Source organism: Paralichthys olivaceus, chromosome 18, assembly GCF_024713975.1.
Source record: "Paralichthys olivaceus isolate ysfri-2021 chromosome 18, ASM2471397v2, whole genome shotgun sequence".
Taxonomy (NCBI): Eukaryota; Metazoa; Chordata; class Actinopteri; order Pleuronectiformes; family Paralichthyidae; genus Paralichthys; species Paralichthys olivaceus.
The window spans coordinates 14765212-14792109 of NC_091110.1; the positions used below are offsets into that span (position 1 = coordinate 14765212).

General features: G+C 39.2%; 1 protein-coding gene across 3 annotated transcripts in view; it reads left to right on the plus strand.

Moving 5' to 3' along the window:
• The first annotated feature begins 11595 nt into the window (after positions 1-11595).
• The window catches only part of sfswap (splicing factor SWAP), a 41122-nt gene continuing 25819 nt past the window's right edge, over positions 11596-26898 (plus strand). For 2 of the 3 annotated variants that reach the window (XM_069513420.1, XM_069513421.1), the window contains exons 1-10: positions 11596-11971; positions 13768-13931; positions 16027-16158; positions 18162-18238; positions 19122-19347; positions 19456-19556; positions 20394-20544; positions 23239-23491; positions 23744-23896; positions 24071-24164. In XM_069513420.1, the coding sequence (XP_069369521.1) occupies positions 11772-11971; positions 13768-13931; positions 16027-16158; positions 18162-18238; positions 19122-19347; positions 19456-19556; positions 20394-20544; positions 23239-23491; positions 23744-23896; positions 24071-24164 (1551 nt within the window). In that variant the 5' untranslated portion in view covers positions 11596-11771. Of the gene's footprint in view, positions 11972-13311; positions 13384-13767; positions 13932-16026; positions 16159-18161; positions 18239-19121; positions 19348-19455; positions 19557-20393; positions 20545-23238; positions 23492-23743; positions 23897-24070; positions 24165-26898 lie in introns of all 3 variants that reach the window. The other variant, XM_069513422.1, reaches the window with a different exon arrangement.

Here is a 26898-nt window from a genome sequence, read left to right on the forward strand (position 1 = left end):
TGCCTCTGGAGTCTGTATCTACATCTATTGACCAAGTGTTTCCCCAGTGAGGATGTTCCCATGGAAACAGACAGTAGATGTGCTACCAAAACTCACGAGCACATTTGCATTTTAGAAGAAGTTGTTCTACTGTGATTTCAGGTGACACAGTTCATGTAATCCTGCTCACAATGATTCACTGCATTGTAAAGGTTGCAATCCTCAACTTCATTTTCATACTGTACATCAGTTTATCAAGTTTCTGTTCAGGGAGTGAATGTTGATGAATTCTCTTTTCTATATATTCAAAATCCGCACCACACTCGGCCACATTCAAACTGCAGAACACAAGATGTTCAGCATCAAGGAAAATATGTTCCTGTTGAACTGCTCTAGTTTATTAAAACCTGCACTTGGATTCACGACCTGCAGCCACTGCCCTGATAACACACCCTGATGTTCTAGCTACTGTCTCTGCAGGAGCCAAATCTCTTGGTCTTTGAGCCAAAACTGTGGAAGCCAGAGACCCTGGGAGAAGAAACTGCAGCAGTGGGTGAGGGCACACTGATGGGCTTAATGAACAAGGAGCTTTGTGCTGGATCTGTAACAACAGCTCACCGACAAAGCCTCTCTGTTCCCCACAGTAGTACAACCACAGTTCAAGAGTTTTTTATAGAGAGCAGCAAAATCACAGAGGATCACTGCAGGTTCACTGTGTGTGTCTCTGACTTTGTGTGTCACAGATGTTTTAAAATATAAGGTACAGCAACTTGACTTCCATTCTTTGTTGACCTTAACCAGGACCTCAGAAGTGAAGTTGTTCTTCATTAGGACCGGGCCTTGGTCCCCATGAGGTCCACTGGTCCTGCAAAGGTCTGGAGAAGGTCCTAAGAGGTAGCAACGCACACAACCTGCTTCTATGTTTTCATGTGGATTTTGGAAACATCTGTTACTTTAATGTGTAAAGTTTATATATACAGTAATATATATATTATATACCTTCCCTGGGCAGACAATGTGTTCAATTATTCAATACTTGAAAATATGTTTTAAGGGCTGTGTGGTTGTGTGTCCTTAGGGCTTGCAAAACTTTAAAAAGTTCAATTCAAAATCTATGTTTATTGATTTTCACTGTGGTTTCAGGCCATTTTTCCAAGTTAATAATTCAACATTTTGAATAAGCACACAAAATAATTTGATGCAGCATATGTGGTTATACGGATATTTTTCACTCATTTTCTCATATTTGGAGTATCTATTGTCAGCAGCGTGTTTAATATTTCAAACCACAGCAAATGATGGTGAGGGTTTGGCCACATCTACTTGTGTTGTGATTTGGGATAAAAAACAGCGCATCATTAAACTTTGTTGTGTCTTTTTTAACTTTCGTCCAAACAAACAGAAAACGCGTGGCTGTGTATTTATATTTCCATAAAAACATGACAAGATTGAGCTGTTTATGAGACTTAATTACTCGATCAAAACAAATTAAAATCCCGCTCTCCATCTCCGGCAATGAGAGGTGTGTGTGGGTGTGTGTGCCTTCCAGGAATGCATTAATGACAGCAGAAGGAACAAACTGATTCATAAATCAGCTTCTGTTTTGTGGAGGGAGGGGCGGGGGGGTGGCAGCAGCTGCCAGGTCTAGCTTTAGGGAAGATAATAAAAATATAACGAAAAAGAAACGGGACAAACAGGTGCAACAAGAGGCCGGTGTTTTCCGTTGTGACAGTGAGAAGGAAGAGAAGAAATGAAGGAGGAGGATATTTTACGTAATCTCCACATACGTGTCTCATCTGGCTACTAATGGATCCTCTGTGTTGTGTACTTAGTCCTAAAAGTTGTAAACGCAAAAACTTTGGAAACTCCAGTCTCCGGCCATACCTCTGATCTTCTAATCCCCTTCCTTGAAATGTTTCTGTTGCAATCGGTAACTGTGGATCAAATGTACCACAGTTACAAAATAACACGTCGTACACGCCGAACAGAAATGCAAGCTCGTGAGAAGGCCTCTGCTCACGGACACTGTTGCTCCCATGATCCTCGGAGCAGTCTGGAGAATATCAGACTCAACACACGACTGGAAACATTTCTCTCTCTGCACCATCTATCAGATCCCAGTCTCTGTAGGGGTCGGATACAGCAGCGCTTTATCATCACAGCCAGTCTTGTTTTCTTTGTGTCGTTGTGACAAATGCAAAAAGGAAAATATGCAGACCTGACTTTATTCCAGGTGATTAATTCCACTATTGTTGCTTATTCCAGGCTAAGGGATTTACTGACTGATTGACTCCCTGTAGGCACCGTAGTGATTACAATATTTCCCACTTTTGTTCACTTATTACATGTGCACGCTCCATTCCTCAAACTATTTATCACAGTGAAGCTGAAACAAAGGTAAGAATTAATGATTTAGACGAGACCAGACGAAGACAAAGAGAAATAAGATATTTTTGCTGAGTTGCTGGAGTGTCCATTGCCAATTCACTGCTAATTGGTGAGTTGTTTTTAAAGCAAACAGCAACTACCATGTGTGTATCTCAAATTCCCTGCTGTAGAAAATAGATGATGCAGAGAAATGTAGCTGCTCCTTGTATCTCTTGCAGCCCAGACCAGATGCTACTTCTGTTGCCTGGGTCCAGACCGTAAGTCCAGATGGAGCCTGGAGACCATGTTAGTTTCCTACAAACACCATCTTTTATTCTCCTCTCCTCTAAGCCTTTCCAGCCAAGGTGGTGGAATATAGAGTCATAACCTGATTACTGACCTGTCTATATAACACCTATGAGAATCACACAAGTTCTAATTTCTCAGAAACTTGTCAACAACGAGAAGAACACCATGGAAAGAGAAGGATGTGCAAGGATGTTTTAGAACATAATTGCAAAAATACAATTATAGATGCCGCTGAATTCAAAGTGATTCGAGTCACAAAGACTCAACAAAAAGTAGTAGTTCAACTTTATATTTAAGTTCTGCAGAAATTAAGTGGAAATTTTACTTTTTCTGTCGCATCTTTCATTTAAAAAGAAAATTCATTCTGATTGTTAATTTCGAGGCTTGGGAAACATGCTGAATGCATTTCCAACCCCCGTAAAACATTTGCATAGCCTTGTTTACATCAGCTGACAGTTATTTCATCCCTTTTTATTGGCGAATAAATAAAACCTTTCACAAGTCATTGCTGCCACCAGCTGTCGACGGGCATTATGCCCTCTGCAGTCATAGACATACTTACCACATGTATGTAATGCATGATTTAAACCTCTAATTACTATATAATGTTTTGCAAATGGGGATAAAATTCTCCAAAAGGTTAGAGGACATATTTTTTATGTCTTTACTGGCCTGTAGTCAATTAGAATAATGTCAAAATTGCCAGCTTAACCTCCTCTATTATTCAAAATCCAATCTCTGACCAACTGAAGACATGATCATGTATAATAAAGTATGTTCCCTGAGCAAACATGGGGTTTGAAAGAGACACATTCATGTAATAAATTATCCAGAGACAACCAGCTTCAATAGGACGGACACAAAAGAAAATATAGCAGGAAAGGGACACGTTGGACACAGAGCAATCAGCTTCCAATTGATTGGCCCACAACAGGGACCTCATTACATCTCATACATGATCAATGTGGAAAAAATACATTGCATCCAATTAATAGTGTTTTTGTTGAATCTTTTACACCCGGGCACAAAACCAGCTCTATGGCCTGTCACAGGGACTTGAACCAAAGTTGTAAATGAATTCTTCAGCTAAATACTCCCCACAGCAGCAGCTGTGCAAAGACACCATATGCTCACTGCTTAATACAAACAGTGTAATAGAGTGTGGGTACAAGATAAATCATTATGTCACGCCATGTTTGCAGTTGTTTGAGGAGGGCGCTGTTTCTTACACCAGTTGTGTGACCTCAGAAGAGGTATGTTTTTCTTTGGTGTCCAGTTGGTGCAACCATCTCCACCTCCTCCTCTAGCTAGAAAGGTAGGTTTTCTATATATATATGCATTCTATGATGTGTGGCTCCGCATGACTTGCATTTGTTGATTAGAACACAAATGGAGTAACTGAATTATCCTCAGTGATGTCCAGTATTTGAAAAATGCCAACGTGCTGCCCTCCCCTGCTCCCTCCGTCAAACACTGTCAGGCTTCCATTCCATTAGATCCCAACCATGCCACAATGAAGAATGAGCTCCTCGATGTGCACGGACCACGGCCCAGTCAGTGCCACTGAGTCTTCCTGTTTATCATTTGTTCAGGGTTCGTCTCAGAGTTTTCTGAGATTTCCCTCCAGAAATACTGAGACACATCTGAAAAGAAGCAAATTTCAGCAGTATCTGTCTGCTGGCTGTTTGTTTGCCTCTATCTATTCATTGGTTTGTCCCAGTCTGGTGATTACCTTTTGACGTGTTCCTTCTCATCTCTGTCTGTCCGTTTCTCTCTGTTTATTCCATTGTCTCAGCCACCCTCCATTTACATTTTCCCATTTTGGCAAATGAAGTAGGGACATTCAATTTATTTTCCTGTCTTGTTCTCTAGTTTCTGTCCTTGAAACATTAGGACAAAGAACAATTATCAAGAACATAACAATTATCCCTCATGATCATATATCATGGGATTCATATTCAAAACTAATCAATAACCTACGTCTTAACTCAGAGTATAAAGAGACGGCATTCTAAATGATAAATGAAGGATAAACTATTCACGACTTTCTTGGTGTGATACATCCGTGCACTACATGAATGCACTAATGACTCATCCTCTGGGGAGCATGAATGTCCATTTTATGGCAGTTCAACCAATATTGGATGGATTATTTTATCCTGGAACAAAGTGGTGGACAGACCGACATCTCAAGACCCATGTAGCTCGCATGACTATAAATGATGGAGCAATGTTTTTACTCTGTGATCCGTAACAGATCAGATATGGGGTCTCCTCTGCTGTCACAGATGCTTCATGTGAATAAATATCTTGGACCTCCAGCTCAGTATAAAACAGGTTTTGTTCTGGACTAATTCAACCCTGCCAAGAGACGCTGTCACGCAGCATTTCAGTCAGTCATCGCAGAAGACCACAGGCAAAGGTCAGTTTAGTAGAAGAAAGTCCCTGTTGATTATTGACAACAAGTTGTGATCAGTCCCAGAAATAAGACTTTATAGTTCATGTTTTTGATCTGACATTTAAAATTAGAAGTGTTCCTATTTTCTTTGGGTTTTCCCACTGTTGATCTCCACCCTTATCATTTGTCCACGTCCCTTTTGTCCTGTTGTGTGTGTCGCTGGCTGGTCATGGCTCCTGGTTTCAGCCAATCTACTAATCACCCCTGAAACATTGTTTAAGTCTGATTCATTCTTCCCGACACCGCCAGTCCGTTCAGTCACCTTGGGTGGAAAAACTCTACAGGTCTGTATTAATAACTCCAATGTCCCATCACGTCCAGCCTGGTCCTCATCTGCGCTCTAGACCTGAATCCTAAACCGAACCTTCGTGTGCCTGCCCTGACGGTACCTAGAAATCGTCCTGCTCAGTTATTACGGACCTCAGTCTGCCAGCCTGCTCAGCTCAGCCCTCCTCTCTGCCTCTGCCTCTGTCTCTGTCTGCAATTAGAGTCCACAAATTACTTAACCTTTACACCCGCTGTCGAGTGCGATTTAGGTGGAGGCCAAACTACTTGTGTGGATTAAGTTGTTTTATTTGATTGACTTTGACTGTGGAGGCTGGACGAGACATGATAATTCTGGGACACAAAGACCAGACGTCCTGAAGGAAATTATAGCTTACCAGCTATAAATCTTGCAGTGTGTAATGTTAATCTATTAAGAAAATGTGACATTGTGGGACGAAAATCATTAGCATTACTTAAGTGTCTCTGCAAAAGTAATGGCCGCTGCTTTCCATAAGTTAATTGAAGTGCAATTATTGCCGATTCTGAGCCTATAGGACTTTACAATGACCTGATTCTTTACTGAGGAAGGGCAGGTCTGAGAACCCAATTAGGAAACTACTTCAGTTTATTACCATCAACTCATTAAATCAATATATTACCATATAATGACAATTTATGGTAATTTATAAGCAAACAGACTTTTTATTCATTAAAAAAAGATAAAATCAGTTTGAAGCTGTTGCAAAGTTAGAGGTGAGAAAGTTGGAGAAAAGAGACAAATACTCAAAACTGAAGCAGCGGTCCAGTGTGTAGGAGAAGTCTGATTAAAAAATCAAATGGACTAATAAAAAATACAACACCTACACTAACAGAAACATTCATCAATTTATAAAATGCAAGGTTAACAAGGCAATTTTATCAAACACACACACACACACACACGCCCTCGTTTAATGTGACAATTGCTTTGTGACGGTTCAAATTCAAAATGTCACATTTTCCCTTCAAGCCACATGAACCTAATCACAACAGAGATCACATGTGGAACACATTAAAGTGGATTTGCACAGCGCTCTATGCCTCAGCTTGATGGTGACCTAATTCACACCAATCTACCCATTACTCATCACTGGAAACTCATTTCAATTTCATGGCTGCAGACAGACAGCATGTCCCACTGTGTAGACACTGAAAGTGAAATGTTGAATATATATATATATATATATTTAAGATAATGAATACATGGAAGTATTTGTGTATGGAGTCCTGCATTTACATTATATACACACACACTCTCACTGACAAACAAATATAAGGAGCAAGATATTGACACTAGCGTTGGAAGGTATCACCAGAATTATATCAAGATAAAAATGTTCATTATCAAGATAAATGTCCCATTATTATTTATTTCAGGTTTTTGCTCCTGATAAGGGATCAGGGACATATTTTTATTGTTTTATTGCTAGAACATAAGAGATGTACAATACATACACAGTATATAAGATATTAAAAAACATAATATCGTAAAAAGCATGAAACACTTCTGGGTCTCAATAAATTAAAATCCCAATAAATGTTATAAAAACCTAAAGGCAGATGGGACACATTAATTTTTTGAATCCATTTGTCCAGCACAGAGACAAACTGTCTCAACTGAATGATAAAGTGAAAAGTTTTTTTATTTTAACTTCTTCTTTATGACAAATATTTTATGAATCTGAGGTAGATCAATTATGTGTTATACCTCCTCGCTGTGTTTGCACAATGCATAAGAAATGTAACGATACATAGTGAATCTTTATTATATTGACATTGATGAAAATTTGATTCTGATCAATACTGATATTGTTTTATTGATCAGCACTAACACAAACTCATCAGTTGTATATATTTATATACCCTCCACCTTCTGTGTATTTGTGTGCATCCTGAATTACTGTAGGTCAAGTCATAAACACTTTGAAGACCAATACAAATCTATCATCTGTCTTTCAGTATGACAATCACTCACAAACAACAAAGTCGATAAACAACCCCTTTAGGTGGAAAGCTCAAAATATCTCCTCTAAACAATCACGAAAAACGTTCTGAGGAGAGAAACATGAATATTCATGTGTTAATTTCACACTTTGTTTAACCTGCACCTGGAAAGGTTTGCTCTGTGTGAAATAATGGTAAAAGCCCAGGGGTCCCATTAGGCTGCTAACAAATCCCAATAAATCCACTCGTCTCTGTGCAGTATGATCCAACTTGACTTGTCACGCTCCCAAATACAAACAGTGACAGCTGCGACACGGAGACATTTGTCCTTGTTGGCTCACGTCTTGTCCAACCTGTCAGTCACAGGACGGATCGCCTGGATTTATACCACAGACTTGACGTGAGTGTGTGATAATGCAAGAGGCAGGTAAGGAAACTGGAAGACTCATTTGGAACAGTGACATCTGACTGTTAAGAAAGAGAAAAGCCAGCTGAGCTCTCAGCAGTCACCTACGATCACTGTGTCAATAAAAACAATCCATGCTTAGAATTTGTTCAACACACCGCCGGATGCACAAATTCAAATTTCATAAAGAGTCATTTTATGCAGCAGAGTAAATTTTTCCTTTCCTGTCGCATTTGTGAGTTTTGACATATCGTGTGAAGCATAACACAGAAAAACAAAGTGTCTAAACGTGGAGAGATTTGCATTTTTCAGCCACTCCGCTGTGTAGTCGCTTGATGCAAAAGGTTTTGGATCTCCCTGTGGGAAAGTGGAAGATTTATATTATTTTCCACGGAGCCAAATCTATCTAATATGACAGTTTAATCCTCTCAGAGAAAATATTCAGCGAGATCAAAGAATAGACTCGGAGCATTCACAGTTTCCTCGTGTCCTGATTCTGAGCTGATTGCTGAGGCATCTTGTAAAATGTTCAGGACACGTCAGTGACATTGACGTAGAATTGAAGGTTCCGTCTAAATGCAGGATGAAGCCAAAAGTTCTATTTGTGATTAAGCAGGAGATGTTTTATAATAAATCCAATAATTTTAATGGTCAAAGTAATGGACCGCTGTCTGACCCTGTTTCTGTCTTCAGTAAGAATACTGGGGCAGAATGAAAAAATGTATAATGTAGACATCTTTTGACAGAATCATTTCAGGAAATAATACGAGCTGTAAAGAGAATATCTGAGACATTTTCTTTTGAATTCCCTCTTCTCACCATTGACGCACTGCAAAGCCTTGTTATCCAGGCCCTTGTTCACTGACTATAAAGAAGAGCAACTTGGCAGGATCCTGAAATCTTAAAATAACTCCTTGCTTTTTGATGGTACCACAGGTTTTAACTAGAAACAATGGAGTGAGTGATGCTTTCTAAAACACTTACTCAGACAAATATGTCTTTATTTAGACAAGCCAATTGCAAAAAGTGTGTTAGAGAACGAAAACCAATTTACTAAAACAAATTTGAAAATATTATAAATATTTTATAGAAGGAAGTGAGACATTCAATTATCCACATTAATACATTAAAGTGTATTAAATTACAATCTGGGAATTAAGGGTGGCTTAATGCAAAAACAATTATGAAGGAAAACCCAGTGTAACTTCTACAGTATCAGCCCAGGTTCAGAGTCAAAGTTCATAGGGTAAATGTACATGTAAACTTAAAAAGTCTAGTTCTGCAAAACTTGCAGCCTTTTAATTGGTGCTCAAGCAAAAACAAAAATATGGTATTCTTTGAGAAAAATATGCAATTTCTAAACTCAAGAGAACCAAAACAATCAATTAGCCTTTATTCCTATACTGTATGTAAGAAGTTCTAATTATAGCTGTGAGCATTTTGCATATCAACATTCCACATGGATACACTCTTTATTTTTACAGTACACACTGATGTTTCCCTCCCAGGACGACAAACAATTGACTTCATGCTCTTATTTCTCGATCTCTCTTGCTCTCTGCTCTGCTCCTTTCACCCTCTGCTTTCATGAGTGTGTTCGTCTGAACCTGTGCACACATTTTAATAAAACACATTCAGGGGTTGTAAAGAAAAGAATTGGTGAGGTGGGGGTGTTTGTGGAGGGTAAAAGCAACAATCCATCTCTTCTGTCCTGTGTGCTACTGTAGTGCACCAGGTCAGCTGTGTATTTCATTAGGCTTAAAGAGTTACTCAGATTCAAGTCTATGAATAATTTATCATCACAGCCATTGTTTGGGAGATAACAAATATCTTGCATCATTATTTCTGCATGTAGGCCATGTTTTCATCAGCGTTTGCTGGATTATGTAAAATTTACTAACCAATTTCCATTCAATTTTTGTGGACCACATACATATTGACTACATGTGAATAAATGGGTGGCTTTAATAGCTTTTTGCAAATGAGAGAACAGAGCAAAAGTAATTCCATCTAAATCATATCAGGAAACCATGGTCCGATCAAGTTTTCTCCGGTTTCTATTCATTCCAAAATATTTTTGGCCACAGTGCCGTCATCAGAGAAAACAACTGACAGTGGCTACTTCCATTCCACCATCTGTCCTGCTACATTTGTGGAAGAGAACACCGCTACAGAGGTAAATTTAAAAAGAAGCAGGACTGGAAAGGCTATTTTTATTGATCTAAGTTTATTTGTCTAAAAATAAAATTGGAAATTAAACTTAATTATAAAAACCAGATGGAGGAACACAACTAAATCACTGCTCAGCAAATCTAGAACTTTTCTATATCCATCTCTGTCATACAAATCCACTTCTGCAAGGTGTTTGTTTTTAAGGTCACTTTTCTCTGCACAGTCAAAGATTCTCTTTTCGAAAACATTTAGTTTGCATTATCAAATCTCGCTGCTCTTCAACAGTCAGAGAAAGCTGATTCGCCTTTTCCTCACTGCTCCATCACCCACTCGTATCTTTTTTCCTGCCAAATGCTGAAATAATCTTCCAAACTAAGGATTAAAAAGAGTGCCCTGTATTATCTAAAAACCATTTCCAAGCATGCAGTAATGTGCTGTGTACCTGACCGTGACCTGATTCATGGGTTTAGGCCTCAAAGGCAAGGGCTTCAAGTCAAGAAAATACAGATTCTTACTTTATAGCTCTTTTTTTAATAGAAGTTTTAAAACCTCACAGTCCATTTCCTCCATTTAAAACTGCTCAATGGTGCATCAGACAGTAATGTATTGCGTTTTAATGTTCCCTGAAAGTCTGTAATAAACCACAAAAAGACTTATTCTCCTTACTACTTCACAAGGATGCTGTTCATTCTCTTACTGTATATCATCTGTGTGAAAATAGTTTTTAAAACATTCTTGAATTTGACATCATAGAATTAAAATGCATTTTACCTCATTAGATTGTCTTCTGTACCTGAGCTTCTTGTTTAGTCCTTGTGTAACCTACATAAGAACACTGAAAATAGGCTGCACACTGAGTTAGGAGTTTTATACATGGAGAGGCTCATAATGACTCTGTCTTTCCTTGCTCACGCAGGATTGTCACATGACCTACAGCTCTGACATTGTCCACTTTGCCTTCTCCAAAAATTGCTGTCTGTCCTGGGAAACGCATCAATCAGTCAATCAACCAAACTTTACTTATTTAGCATCTTTCAAAGAAATAAAAAGGCAATAAAGAGCTTCAGAGGTGATTTTACAAAACGCAGGATGTTAAAATTGAATGATAGCTCTAGAGATACTAATGCACAACGAAGCAATCAACAGAAGAACACACAAAAATAAAAGAAAGTTAAGAAAACAATCATTAAAAGTGAATGAAAATAAATAAAGCACTGCATAAAAGCTGGGGTTTTAATACATGTTTAAAAATATCAAAATCTCCAGCACATAGGAACTCTGTGTAGGAAAAATGTAAAACAATAAAGCTTATTCATCATTACCTTTGTCCATCAGCTCCTGTTTGACCCTCAACACAGCTAATTTATTAATTAATTTTATTTTATAAACTTGGGTCACCTCTTCAGTCCAGTTTTAACTGCACACTGTAAATTCGATTCACTCCAGCACATTCGACAGATATGAAAACGTGGGCAAAAACCAGTCTATGGCAAAAACACGACTCACGTGGAGATTGTCTGTTTTTAATAAAAGATGTCAATGAATCAAAACATCACATGGTTTTAAATCTATGAATGACACACTGTGTTTTAAAGAAATGTTTTATTAAAGCTGAGGAATCTGTCGTAAGTGCGAACCGGAAACACAGATGCATCTACTCGCTTTCCAACATGGCGGCCGCTGGCACGTAGGAGCTTGTTTTTCAGGATAACCTAACGGATTATCGTCATTTAAGGATCACCTGCGAGCTGCTTGGTTTCCAGAACCATCACTACAGCGTCAGTGGGATCCCGCACCTCGATATACTTGGCTTTCACGAGTTTCCGGGAGATGTATCGTCGCGGAGCCGCCAAGAAAGACCCCAACAACAAGCCTGCGAAGAAGGACGTGAGTGACAGTGATAAATACGCCGACCTCTTGGTGTTCGGCTACGCCTGCAAAGTGTTCCGAGACGACGACAGGGCTCTGTACCACGAACATGGAAAACAGCTCATCCCGTGGATGGGGGACAAGAGCATCACGATTGATAGGTCGGTTGAACAAACGTAGACCGAAACATTATGCTAACCATCTCTCCTGTCCGTTAGCCTGTCTCACAATGCAAAGGGACCACTTGGGAGTTTTTGTTTTGCAGAAGCTTGAGATGCAAGAAAACAAAACTGCAACCTGTCGACGAATGTTTTATTTCTTGTTCTGCTAACTTGTCTTTGGACGTCCTGAATTCACAACACGTGGAGTCTGAAGTTGCTGGCACAACATGCGAACATGCAAAACCTAGCCACTCTCTGCTAACACTAGCCACGATGCTGAGCGGTCAGTCTGACCCTTAATTGCCACACTAGCTTAAAACTAGCAATGCTGATACTAAGATGCTTCTTAAATTGGCATTTTAGTTTTTAAATTTGAGATTTAAATGTCATAATCCTTAAATCTTTGGATGTTAGCTTTGAGGTGGGCTTTGCATCTTGGCATGCTGGAGAATTTCCTCTGGAGACACATTTTGGAGTTGAAGAATAAGACAAGAAACAATTAGTTGCAACAAAGTTGACAAACTCTCTAATTTGATCTAAAATAGGAACGTGTATTCAAATTGAATCACCTGGGATTTCATTAAGCTGCACTGAAGTCCATGAGACCAGAGCAAATTCTAACCAAGACTAAAGTCACTGCTGTTAAGGTGATTCAAAATATCACTGTGCTGATGTAAACTTATTAACTAAAGGAGTAATTCTTGTCAAATCAAAGACTTTCGGGGCCACACTCCCACAGGTATTACTACAAATTGACATTCTGATTTGGTAACATGAGAAACATTTGGAACCACAATTTAATAAGTCTCCGAACATTATTTTTTTATATTTCTCATACTCATAATTCTTTTATTTGTTATATATTCAGACTGATATAGAGCTGGGAAATAGTGTTACCTATACTGAGGGAGATTTGTTTAGTTATAGTTACAGAGTCCCCCCCCCCCCAAAAAGTTCAAATTTGTATTTTATATCTCCCCCGAATTCAATCTGACACATGTTAAATTTGTGTCCATTGCTCTCTCATGTGATCAAACCAGCGTGCCATATTAATATCTGGGAGTGCGGCCCAAAAGTATAATGATCTGACACAGAGGGAACCAGTGGGGTAATGTTACACCCATGCAGAATATTTAATACATTTTCCAAACATCAGATTAGTGCCTCTGTTCTTTTGAATCACCTTAATCCGCAGTGACCCCAACTTGTGTTTTATTTGTACAGCTTTTGTATGTGTGTCTTTATCACATAACCCAGTTTTTCCCCAGCAAGGTAGGCTAAGGGGTCCTGCCAAACCCCGAATGCCAACCACAGCACCCCATTTCTTTGTCTTCCTGAAGAAACTGCAACTGGGAAGTGGCGTAGAGGGACGAACCCTGGAAAATGTCGTCCATTTGGGTTCTTACGGATAGGTATTTATGTGCTCGGGTTTGTGTGAATGTAACTATCTTTGCAGATGTAGAAGTAATGATGAGTGTTACAGGGGGGTGGTTGAACCCTGTAAGGTAAGAAGCGAGTTCCTTTTTTTGTTTTTCTTTCTAAGGTTCCTGCAGAACTTTTGTTAGGTATCTTAAGTTCGCTATTGACATGTAAGCCCAATGGCTTAATCAGTATTTTGAGAAATTTTCATAACTTCAAGTATTTAACAAACATACTCTCTCATGACAGACTAGAGGTAGAACAATTTAGTTGTAAATTTTGGGTTATAGGTTTTCTTTCATTGGTAAGTAGGTCCAGGTTGTGTGAAAAAAAACTTGTCGAATTCTTGCTCTCTAATCCTTTTTATTATCCAACAGATACGATGGGCGTGGTCACTTACATGATCTTTCAGAGTATGACAGCGGGTCATGGAATACGTCCTACCAGCTATCAGAGGAGGAGGCCAGGATCGAGGCGCTGTGCGATGAGGAGAGGTACCTGGCTCTGCACACAGACCTGTTGGAAGAAGAGGCCAGACAAGGTGGGCAAACTTCCTAACACATACACACTTCAGATGCATCTTTACTTGAATCCCATATTGGATCATGCAGCTTGATCCACGAATAATGAATTACTCACTTTCAGGCTGCAGTCAACCAAAGTAAATCTCGGTGGATATCATAGCTACTCTTCATCATGTTTTTTGGTTGCCTTTGGGGGGAAATCATGCATTGAACTATATTCACCACAGCGCACTGAGAACACTATCTTGTCCTTTCTTTATTCCAAATTGATTATAATTAAACAAAAAAGCTAATGCTAATTATTAGACCAAATCTATTGGGAAAATGCCAATCTGGATATTTTTGCACTCAAAGACTGAAGCGTTAAAAACAAAGTTGATGGACAAAGTATTTGTCACAGATTATTTGTTCCTCTCACTGCCAAGAACAATGATTCAATTCTGGAAAGCTGTTGATGAAGTGCTCTTCTCCTTACGGAGGGTAACTGCAACACTTATCAAAGGAGAAATGGTTTTTCACACTAAATGATAGCAAACAGAGAGCCGTCCAAAGTATTTCCAACAGGACATGGGATGACTTTGTTACCCACAAGCATGACTTGTAACCTGTACGACCACAGTGAATAATTCAAAAGCAGCTATAAAAAAAAAAAGGAAATGTGAAAGATTTTTTAAATTGAAGATTTTTCTTTGCACTAAAACAGTAGAAAGGACTTTAGGGCAGAACAGTTTTATCGGTACATGTTAGGGATATGTCACTGACATAATGGCACTCTTGTTCCACTGACAGATATTGATTCCCATCAGCAGGAGTCCTAAACCTTGTGTTTTACTTGCATTGCAGGTGGCTGGCACTTTGTGGTAGCCAAGGTTACAGGGCAAGTTACAACTAAACATAAAGGCTACCTGCATGGCTCAGTGGCATGGCTGCTGTCAGACTGAAAGTTTATTACCTTTATTACTGATATCACATTACACTAATTACTTGAATCCCTCGAGACATAATTTCAGTCCTTGTCAGTGATGTCTTACTGTTTGAGGGTTGCAATGTTCTCAGCCTGTCAGTGTTTGAATTATTGTCCATGTATTTTTTTTATTATCAGCTGTGCGTCCTCGTTTAACACTTGGGCTAATATGACAAGCCCGTCAGTGCAAATAGAAAAACGGCAACTTTTAGAGTTGCTGCTCTTTAATCTTTGCATCGTAAAATCAGATTTTTTTCTGTGTGACATTTTTCGGCGGCATTTTCTCCTTTCTGTCACTGTATCTTTAAAAATGAACTGGCTTTGACTTGAGGATCAAGAGCTGCCATTTCTAAGGAAATCACTTTCGACTCATCGAGTGTATTTGCATCTCAGTCATTTCACATTGTAATGAAACCGGCTGTTTTGATGACAAAGCACCCTTCTGAAAGACAGACTTAATGACTGTAATGGAATTAATAGCCAGATTTCTAAGTGAAATATGGTGGCTTATGCCAAAACTGACAGCACAGAATGACTCAGCTAATGATGTGTCACACACACAGACACACACACACACACACACACACACACACACTCACTGCCGTGGGTTCATCCCCCAGACTCGTTTGCCCTTGAATTTAAAGGCCTGACCTCATTCACTAAGGGTATTACCCATCTGTCCAGTGAGAGAACGGTGGGGAAGCACTGGAAATATTCAGAGTTATGGTGGAATGTTTGCCCTTGCTTCTTTAACAAAGATAAACTGTAGTTTTACATGAATTTGAGTTATAAATTCTTGGGGTTTTGGGCCAAGTAACTACTATACTACTATTACTATCTCATTTTGAATTGATATGTTGTAAAGTTGTAAAGCTAATGCAATATTTGTAGGATAGAATCTCCCAGTAAAATGTTAGTGATATTTATTTCTTTAATAACATCAGTGTTATCAGTAGTAACAAATAGTCAAAGATTATCAGCTTGTGGTAATATATGGTTAATCAAATAAATGCTTTATTATTAATAGCTGGATGTACTTTGTAATCCAGGACTCTACCAGAATAGTCTGTGAATAGTTAGTGCAGTCTGATGAGAATGATCAATCAGTAGTAAAATGCTCTCTGTTGTTTGTGTTTTGTTTTGCACAGAGGAGGAGTACAAACGTCTGAGTGAGGCTCTGGCTGATGAAGGCTCCTACACTGCAGTGGCTTTCAAATACAGCGCTGACTACTACGACCCCTCTCAGCCCACAGAGGAGGAGGAAGCTAACAGGGAAGCTGGTAAGAATTCACGTAATTTACACACATTAGAGTTTGTCACTCCATTGGATATAAATAAAAATGCACGTACAGGATGACAAAACACACAGCACAACCTCTCCTCTTCTTTCCTCTTCTCTCCTCAAAAAAAAATCAGCAGTTGTCATAATCCAGCAGTGGTGTAACGCAGGTGTTAGGTGCTTATAGCGGAAACACTGAAAGCTGGAATCATTGACGTACCCCTCGTGTCTCTTGACACATTGCTTGTGGTGGGCTCTGTGTCATGTCCAAGTTTTCGCTGCTTGAATGTTTTTTTCGCTGCTGCAGTCTGCTGTGAAGAACACAGCAGGTCTGTCTCTTCTGTTTCTTCATTTTTAAACTATTCTTATCCAAGCAACCATCTGCAGATACATCCCCCCAGGTGGCTGTTGAAGCTGACTTTCTGCCTGCAGAGCTCACAGTGAACATGTCAACTATATTTGAAATTACACAACATTAGTATAACATCAAGGTTTTTCATGGCAGTAATAACCAACCCTGATTTGAGGCCCTAAAAAGCTTTTGCTTATTTTTGCCATGAGTGAAAGGAGGTATGACATTTAGACTGGTAATCATCTGTGAACGTCTGCGTCAACTTTGGTTCTCGGTCGTCACCCATCCATATCTGACTTGACAAAGCCAAACGCACACACACACACACACACACACACACACACACACACACACACACACACACACACACACACACACACACACACACACACACACACACACACACACACACACACACACACACACACACACACACAAACTGGTTCTTCCGTCTTTGTGAGGACGCTCATTGACATTATGTATTCCCAAGCTCCTGACCCTAACCCAAACAATCACAACTAAATGCCTACCCCAGAGTTTAACCTAGCCCTCACCAAATTATATCCCAAACCATACAACCAAGTTTTACCCTGGATAAACTCTGTGCAGAAATGTATCAGAAGGTGGGGACAGGCCAAAATGTCCGTGCTTTCACAACCTGTCCTCGCTGCATAAGGTCCAAGTCAAGCTGGTCCTCACAAAAGTACACGTACAAGTCCACACACACATACTCACTCCTGCAATGTTGAATATTTGATGTAAACTTAGCTGGAAGCACTTTGTCCCAGCCAGTGGCCTAACAGTTAAGCAGACTAGAAGCCTCTCTCTGGGGAGGTTGTAGAATTGAGTCAAGGGTAATGAATACATTTGCCAAAGCTCCCAAACGTCAGAGTAAAAAGTCAGTAACGTCCCACCTCACAGTGTCCATTACTATTTCATATTCCATTCATATCTTTTCCAATTGTCGTTGGTCACACTCTCTCCTTTCACTTCATTAAAGACTGACATGATCACACATACAAACTAATTACAGAGTTTAAAACCTACACTATGAAATGCAAATGATAGCCACAAGGAGAGTTTTAGATCTGATGGATACAGAAACCATTGATCACAATATTAAAAATGATTATCACTATTATTTGTTCCTGAGTGAAAGTCAAACAAACGAGAGGGTTAATTTCACTATCATTAGTTTTCTGCTCTCTGTCAAAACCTCCACTGTAATTGTGACTTTGTAATTTCATAATATACCCATTGAATTCATGTCTTGTCAAAATGAGGAACTTAATTTGCTCATGCAGTATATTTATTACTTGAATTTATTCATATCTGCACACTTCACCTTCACTGAAGTACCCAAAATTTATAAAGTTGCTGGAGTACCATATTAAAAATGTTAATTCCGTTTCCCTCTGACCTGTATGCAGCAGATGATACAGGATGAATATTGTCATGGTATATTTATCTACTGGGGAGAAAGCTTTTGGCTTAGTAGTTTCCCCTCCACTTAAAATAATTTTGGGACTCAAATTTTTTCTGGCTCTACTGCTCAGCTGGGTATGTATCAATCGAAGTATATTTCGTTTTTTGCTGACAAATGACTTACAAAGAATTGATCATGTTCTTCTACGATCTCATCACTTGTACAGAAGAGGCAGAGCCTGAGGAGAGCGAGGAACCGTTTGTAGCTCCCCCGGGGCTCGCTATCCCTCCTGATGTGGAACTGGTCAGTATTAAATTCCTTGATTCCTTCCTCCAACTTTTTGAAAACTTTTATTTTGTGGTGTTATGTAATAATTCACAAAGGGAACAGAGTCTGATGCCAGCGTCAGTCGTTATGATCACTTCTCTCTCAACTGTAGACTGCATCATACTTTCAGTGTGCTGAGATGTTTTATAACCATTTCCTGTTGGTAATGTATTGTTTTAGTGTGCCCTCTCTGTTGCTGAGTTACAGGTGTGAGAGATGATGCTCTCTCTGTGCGTTTCACATCAACATATAATAAGTATTACACACACCCACTTTTCCCCTAATGACTAAGTTCTTTAATCAGAGCGGGAAGAGTCCTTATATGTCAGGAAGTCCTTGGCAGCTCCGAATACGATAATGGTCTGTGCAGGCTGGACGCTGGCATCTTTTTGGCCAATGTCTTGAAAGGCGGTATTTATTATGACTCTCATCCCGATGAGATATGTGTAGATTGCTGCACTTCTTTGTGCTCTCAAGGTAATGACAATGATTAATCAGTGAAAGCACACAAGGGGAACAATAATGAATGAATAATGGACCATTTCTTGTTCCACTGATTTTCACCCCATGTGTATTTTCAGAATTTATGTCATCACAATGAACATAAGAGTGCTTGGCATGAAAATACTTTAAAGACAAAATGGCTTCTATAAGCTATTCATGAACTGTGCATTGCATCTTAATCTTGTGTGTAGCACATTATATATATATATGGTAATTATGCTTATTATTCACTGTTGAGCTTTAAAAGTGGTTCTACGATAAATATTTCCTTTGTTTGTTTGTTTTTTTACATTAAAAATAAGAAATTTGATTTGCTGCATTTAGTAAAAATTATGTTTTTCATCTTTTTTTGTAGCCGGCAACCATTAAGACCCATAATATCATCGAAAGGACGGCCAACTACGTGTGTCAGCAGGGTGCTCAGTTTGAGATAGTGCTGAAAGCGAAGCAGTCCGGTAACTCCCAGTTTGACTTTCTCCGTTTTGACCATTACCTGAACCCTTATTACAAACACATCTTGCGGGCCATGAAGGAAGGGCGATACAACCTTGTCTCTGCCAACAAACAAGAGCAGCAGCAGGGTGAGTTACAGAAAGCAGTCACTGAACAGTAACATACTCACTCAGGCATCCAATTTGCAAAAACGAGAAGTGTCATGCCCTGTTTTTCTTTTTGTTATCTTACTCTAGAGTCAAACTCTGACGACTCGGATGATGATGGGGATGGCAGTTACCTTCATCCTAGCCTGTTTGCCCCTAAGAAGTGCTCTCGTCTGGAGGAGCTGGTGAAGGTAATGTAAACAGGCTACCTGGTCAAAAGACTGTTAAACGTTGTGTGACTGTCGTGTGAAAACAGCACATCGTGATATTTTATATTTACATTTTTATCTTCATGTTTTTCAACCCAATGGGGTTTAAAGCTGCTTATGTAGCCTATAATATAATCCCTTTCATAAATACATGATTTTCATTGGACAGTGAAAATAGGCGGCTCATCTAAAGCAGTCAAACTGCAACAGGCTTTAATACGTCCTCATTATAATGTTGCATTCGAACACTTTAATTCTTATCAGGACACCACTGCCTTTCATGTGAGTTACATTTTCATCCTGCTTGTTTTTCCCCATGTCTGCAATGGCTGTACTTCCTGTTCCAATGCTGGTACAGTTTTTCTTGAGCACTTTCATGTTCCCTGTCAGGACAACCATTAGTCTCTGACTGAGTAGTGAGAATGGGAGCACGTCTTTTTAAAGAAACATAATGAGCTCCTTTTAATAAGAAACTGTCTAACAGTTGTCTCCCATCAGGAGGGAGTTCCTTTTCAAATCAGCCACTCTAATATTCCTCTAAGGGCTCATATATAATATTTAATGGGGTTACCAAGGAAGATAACTGTAAAGGGGTACTTGCAGAGTATTTGCTAATATTTCACACTGCATTCAAGTACATTCTGATGATTTCCCGGCTTCTGACTTGATAAAGCTTTCAACGAGTGGCGTATGTATTAAAATGTTACAGCTCTGTCTCTTATTTTATGCTTGTAGCAGGTTTCATTGACCTTTACTCTGATAAGAAATAACATGATGGTGTGAACCACTAATTTAACAAACAGGCTTGTTGTTTTGCAGCCTCTTAAAGTCATGGACCCGGACCATCCTCTGGCCGCACTTATAAGAAAAGCCCAGCAAGAAAGAAATGGCACTGCAGCAGTGGCAGCCAAACCAGAGGAAGTAGCAGACACGGCTGCACCCACCACACAAGCACACTACACAGCTGACCGTGAGTATCGTGTTGTTTTTTTGCGGGGTCTCAAAGAACAGAAGACAAGTGAAATGTAATAAGATCTTTATCATTTTCATCATATGTTGGGGCTGGCCAATTTTATTTTGAGCCATCTATACGTTTTCATTTCCTCGGCCAAGTAGAGATCTTCTTGTTTGTCTACCACTGAGCACATAAATGGTCTATTTGTTCTGCCACTGCTGGTTGTTCAGTTCATCTCCTCACTTCTTAATGCCGACCACAGTCTGCAAAGTAATATTGAGCTCAGTGGTGTTCTGGGACCGAGTTGGAAACCGGGATGCCAGCTAATCTGATAGGTTTGACTTTTAAAAGATGTTTGGTTGCGACTTCACTGTTATATTCTGATAGTGTGCAGTTGTAAGTCAGCCAAGCCGGCTAAGCGGTTTCCTACAGTGTTGAGGTGATTTGCCAAACTTGTTGTGGATTTATGATCTGCCAGTTTCCTTTATCATGTCTGTCACTTGACTTTTGGCGGTCATCTTCATACAGTAAATTTAGAAGTTGTTCAGGATGCTTGACTTTTTTTGATGTTTTGATAGAGGTGTCCTAACTTAATCCAGTGTCAGTGCACATCAGTCAGACTTTATTTGTTCAGCACCTCTCATACCAACCATGGAGCACAAAATGCTTTACAGAATAACAGCAATAAAAACAATACCCCGACCCCCATTCATGCACGGAGCAAAACAATATTAACCAGAACTGAGGAAATCCAATCATAAATCTGACGAGGAAACACCAAAGGCAGGTAAACAAAGAGAGATAAAATTATATAGATAACAATAAATACTATAAAGAGATCAGGAAAACATACAAAGAAAATAATAAAATGCTAAGAACTAATAAGAAAGATGTGAAAAGGATCAGATTCAGATCAAATGATAAAATGCTAAAGGTGATGTGAAAAGGTGGAACCAGAATAATACATTCTCATCCACTATGACATTGGATGATATCTTGGGTCATTATCCAAGATGACATTTTTAGGAATAAATGAAATGAAAATGAAAGTTATCATTTTAGGTTATCTGCATATCTCTTCACGATAAGTCACACCCACACCTTCTCCTCTTTATTCACCGCACTGCTGCTTAAGTAATCATACCATGCACATGTTCACCCGCCCCTGAAACAGTTTGTTTAAATAAACTCATGGTCGCTGGCCACCCCTGACCCGTGAGAGTTTACTTGGCCATTAGAGCAATTTATTCATCTCGGAGACAGCTGTGGAGGGTGTCCTCTGATCTGATCTCTAACTAATGTTAGTAAATCGGTTGTGGCTGACCTGGCTGCTTAATGCTGTTTATAAGCACTGTGGCTCAAAACGGGCTATTAATTTGCCCATCCATGTATCTATTCTTGGCTTGGGTACAACAAGGAAGCCTTCTCCTGTGTTTCAACATTTTGATGTTATTATACAGCCTCAATTACAAGGTGCTCCATTACCTCCTTTAGTGTAATGTATGTAATCATTCCCTCTCACCATAATGGATGCTGTAAGCTGGCTGAATGAGCTACTCCCAAAACACTATCTAACTTCAACATCGATATCAGTCTATGAAATACATGAAGACATCTGATCGTCTATCTTTACAGTGAATATTTTGTTTTCGGCCTTCCACTTGCACATCTTATGTTTTTATCTCAGCGCTGGCACATGTCAGGTTTGTAAATGACTCGGCTCAGTTTCCCATTTTTCCTGACGAGAGAAAATTGGATGTGTGATCAAAGTCAAACAGCTAAATGACTAATGTGTTAATATCACAGTTTCCACTTTGACACTGACCATTTATTTTGTCCTTGTCCCTGTACTGCCCCCCCTCTCTCTTCTTAGGGAAAGTTTTTTTTTCATACAGTCTCACTGATAGACGAGATGACCTTTTTGCAGATCGGTCACCTGTTGATTTCTGTTTACTTCCTTCTTATGTAAATTAATTGCTACGGTGGACATATTAAACATTAAGCATAGCTTGACAGCAAATAGGAAAAGTACATAACATCGTACAGCCCGAGCAAACCTTAGAATCTGGAGGTACATCACATTATCCTGAACACATGCTCTTTGCACATTCCCTCCACTGTTCCTAAATGCATGACATCTTTAAACCATTAACACACTATTATTTTGGTTCTTTTCAGTGTGTACGATTTGTAGATTGTAACCTGGTTTATATAAAGCACCCACATAGAGCTCATATTTATATTTACAACAAAGAGACTAAATATGGGATTGGTGTCACTTTAGAATTGTTTACGGTCACAAAGGACTCTTTCTATCGTAAATACCTTAAAGGGTCAAAGTGAAAGATTGCTTCTCACTGACCTGTTGATCGTCTTCATGGATGTTGAAAAAGAAAAAGAGGTTATAATGACAAGACCCTAAATGTAATTATTAAATCTTCTCTTAATTGTTATTAATGCGGCACCATTTCTGGAATGGAATTATACTGTGCAGCTTGTGATCACATTCAAAAGCTGTTCATCCGTGAACAAAAGGGAACAGTCACCCATACATCCTTAGTATCGATGCAGAGCTATGTATTCATCCATACTGTATATCCCACATGAAGTAACATAACTGTTTGTCCTTCATCTGGCACAGCTGAAGCATATATGAATGGTTCTCCATTTAATAAAATGTTCCTCATTTGTTTACATTAAATCCAACAGCAATGTACTATGGGTACTACATGCTTCCTGATGGAACATTCTGCCTGGCCCCACCACCCCCAGGGATTGATGCAACCGCCTACTATAACAGCATGCCCTCAGCTGCAGTGACTGCTCCGCCCACGTCTTCTGGAGCTGTGGCTCAGTTGGCCACAACACCCACCCCTCCAGAAACTGTCACTGTGGCACCACCAGCCACAGCCTCCTCTCAGGTCACCAGCTCTTCTGCTCCACCAAGTGCACCAGAAACCAGGTATGACATTTAACGGACCGTAACACTGTTCATACCCTTGACTCCCCTTGATGGCTTTACTGGCATTTTCAAATGCTTAATGCCACTTAGTGGTGTTTTTGCTGCCTTGTCTGTCTCAGTGTTTACAAGGTATTTTAGGAAATATTACTTTGAATTAAATCATTACAAAGAGGAAGGTGACTCAAGTAACACAGTTTTAAAAATACAAAACCTCTCTCTAAGTTTAACATCTTTGATTTTCCCTGAAAACAGTTCAAAAGATGAAGCTCCAGTGTCCACACCAGCACCACAAGCCATCATCCCCCCACCACCTGACACCCAGCCAGTCATAGACAAGCTGGCTGAGTATGTTGCTAGAAACGGTCTTAAGTTTGAGGCCAGTGTCCGTGCCAAGAACGATCCACGGTGAGTGTCCCTACCACAAATAAATCTGTTAGTCATATCAATGCTCAGGTTCAGAGGCTCAGTAACTTTTCCTTTATATGCTGCAGAATCTCTCTCATCAACTTCTGGCTAATTTTTTATGAATGCCTACCACTGATCTTATACAATATTTGTTCTTCTTTCAATCATCTATAGGTTTGACTTTCTGCAGTCTTGGAATCAGTACAACAGCTATTATGAGTTTAAGAAGAATTACTTCATGCAGAAGGAAGGAAGAAGCATAGCAGAGGTAAGATTTATGTTTGTGAGTTCCTAAGGACAAATTTCCCTGCCAATTAAACTGAAACTCTAACAATCTAAATTGAGCAAAATTTCATCACAACAATGGCAGGCAAATCATGTGGTGGATACCGTTCTCAAATATAGCACCTACAGCCTTCTTCCCTTGCAGATTAAAGTCCTGTGAGTTATATTCCATATTATTGTGACAGCTTACATACAAATTTTATTATCATCTTTTAAAATACTGTCAAACTGGTTTTATGAGATGCCATCTGTCCCAGTTTGCACCTTGCTTGTTCGCAACATCTGAGCATTGGGGGAGGGGTTGCTGCTGTTTGCTGGCTGGCAGCTGCGTAACATCTTTGACACAACATTTGATAAGTGTTGTTGTTAAGAAAATATGAATAATTAGTAACTGGTATTTTAGTAATGACCAGCGAGCGTAGCAACGGTAAATCATTTACTTCACTTATTGCACAAATCCTTAGTTTCTGTGCTGTAGAGCTTATCTGTCATTCTAAGCAACTTAACATTTTTTGGTTAAGCATTGATTTTATAGATTAAGTTGATAGCTACTGCATCGCCATTAATTTGATATTGGTACTCAAGGTTGTTCGAATTCTAATGGTTATTGTTGGAACAGTTTTAACTGCTACACAATCCTAAATGACAAAAACTCCCACATAAAGCTCTTAGTGCCTTAATAAAGCTGTGTCAAGTGGCCCACGAGTAATAACATTGCTATCCTGGATGCTGGTGAAGGATTTTTACAAAACCGTTTAAGTCAATTTTCAGAAAGGTCAGAGTAATAAGGCTCATATCAGTCAAGCAAAAACACATTCAACGCTCCCATTACAACTGGCAGAGTAACAATTGCACACAGAGCTGATGAAATTAAATGATAGTGAATGGAGTTCTCACAAAGGGGCGGCAGACTTGTCAGAGAACCAACCGTCATGTGCAAAATCAGCAGGAATTTGTTGTTGCACAAGTAAGTGCTGGGGTGGGCACAAACATTACTACCAGTCTTAACACTGTTCTCTCTGTCTCCTGTCATGAAACTCACTGTTCTCTGTGTAATTCTGAATCTGCAGCCGAAGCTTAATCGTGGAAAAAGTTGTCTAAGCATTGACTGCTCTTACAGTCAACCTTGAAATTAGCTACTTTTTGCTGATATGCTCTGACCTGCCGTGCTAAAACTAGAGGTATCCAGTTAAAAAATGTAAAAATGAAGAAATATATGAGCCAATATATGAAGCAGCTTTATAATTCCTTTAATAAAGTGTCATTATATTTCTATTAAGTTTTAATCTGTTTAAACAAAACCTGTATTAGTTTCATTGCATTAATATATTTATAGTGACATTATAATGCATATAACTACATTTAACAAACACCAGTATTAACTACAAACTAACTGGAACGGACGGACTCAGACTGCCTCACATTAGCTCCATGTGCAGAACAAGAACAGTAGATTTCTTACATTAGAGTCACATTTGAAAGGATCCGTTGGCAGTTTCACAGTCTGACTAGAGAGAAGAGGAACAGGAACCAAATCCTTTTTGAATTTACATATTCACATGTAAGTATCTTTTGAAACAGACTTAGAAAGTATGAAACTTATACTTTGAAGTTAATAATCCAGAAGACAGGAGATACATCATATATCCTCTCTGCACTAGTAATAAATCTTACATACTGCACAAAATAAAAGCAATTATGAGCTCAACTCATGAAAGTACAACCTGTTTTCTTGCCAAGGTCCCTTCAGAATATGATCTCATGACACACAAGATGAATGGACTGTGCATTGTATCGCAGCAGGTATTCACCAGATATTTGAGTTGTATCATAGTTTTAAAATTGCAGCTAGTTTTCTCGGGGGTTTTAAGCAATAACATCCAAGATCATAGATTGAATATAAGGCATGTAGATAATGGAAAGCATCTACAGTATGTGAATGTGAAGTTAATGACATCTTTGCAGTTTGTTACAGGCAACTAAATATTGCACAAATATGCCTGGATTGAGCACCTTGAGTAAAGTGTTTTTAAGGGTTTATAGCTGCTCTGGTGTTGGTTCATTTGTTATATTTTGTGTCACTCAATTCACTGGAGACCACATTAAGCTGTTATCCCTCCCAGACAAGGGAATTGTGTGATTTGAACACATATTGAGTGAATTGATGGACAAATAGATGCCATATCCACATGTCAATACAGTTCATTCAGAACTTTTTGGGGCAATCTTATTATTCAATTGTTTGATTTCCCTGTTACATACATGCAAGAGCTGCTGAGTTCAGTGTGTCTTAAGAAAGTAGCGAGAAGCGAACGAAAAAGTTTTGCGAGGGGCAATTTGTCTCCTGGCGAATCAAATCCATTAGCTTGTCAGAGTGCAGAGGAGTGTGGCCCATTATGACACAGCCCAGGCTGCTCCAGCAAACAGCTGCTGTGCTTTTCTATCAAAAAGCCTGCCTCGTGTTTGTGATTTGTGCTCTGCGTAATGGGATGCAGATATCACTGCTCTCAGTCAGTGCTATTATTTATGGTTTCACAGTTAATGAAAAAAGTGACAAAGGGGACTAGAATCAGTCAAAGCAGACAGCAGCAGGTTGTGCGTCTGCTGTTTACGTAACATTCAAATCTCTAACGTTTTTCGGAATGATGCCCTTTGTTATCCATAAAGGGAAAACTTTCTAAATAATGCAAAATCGCCACTGGATGATTGATTTATGT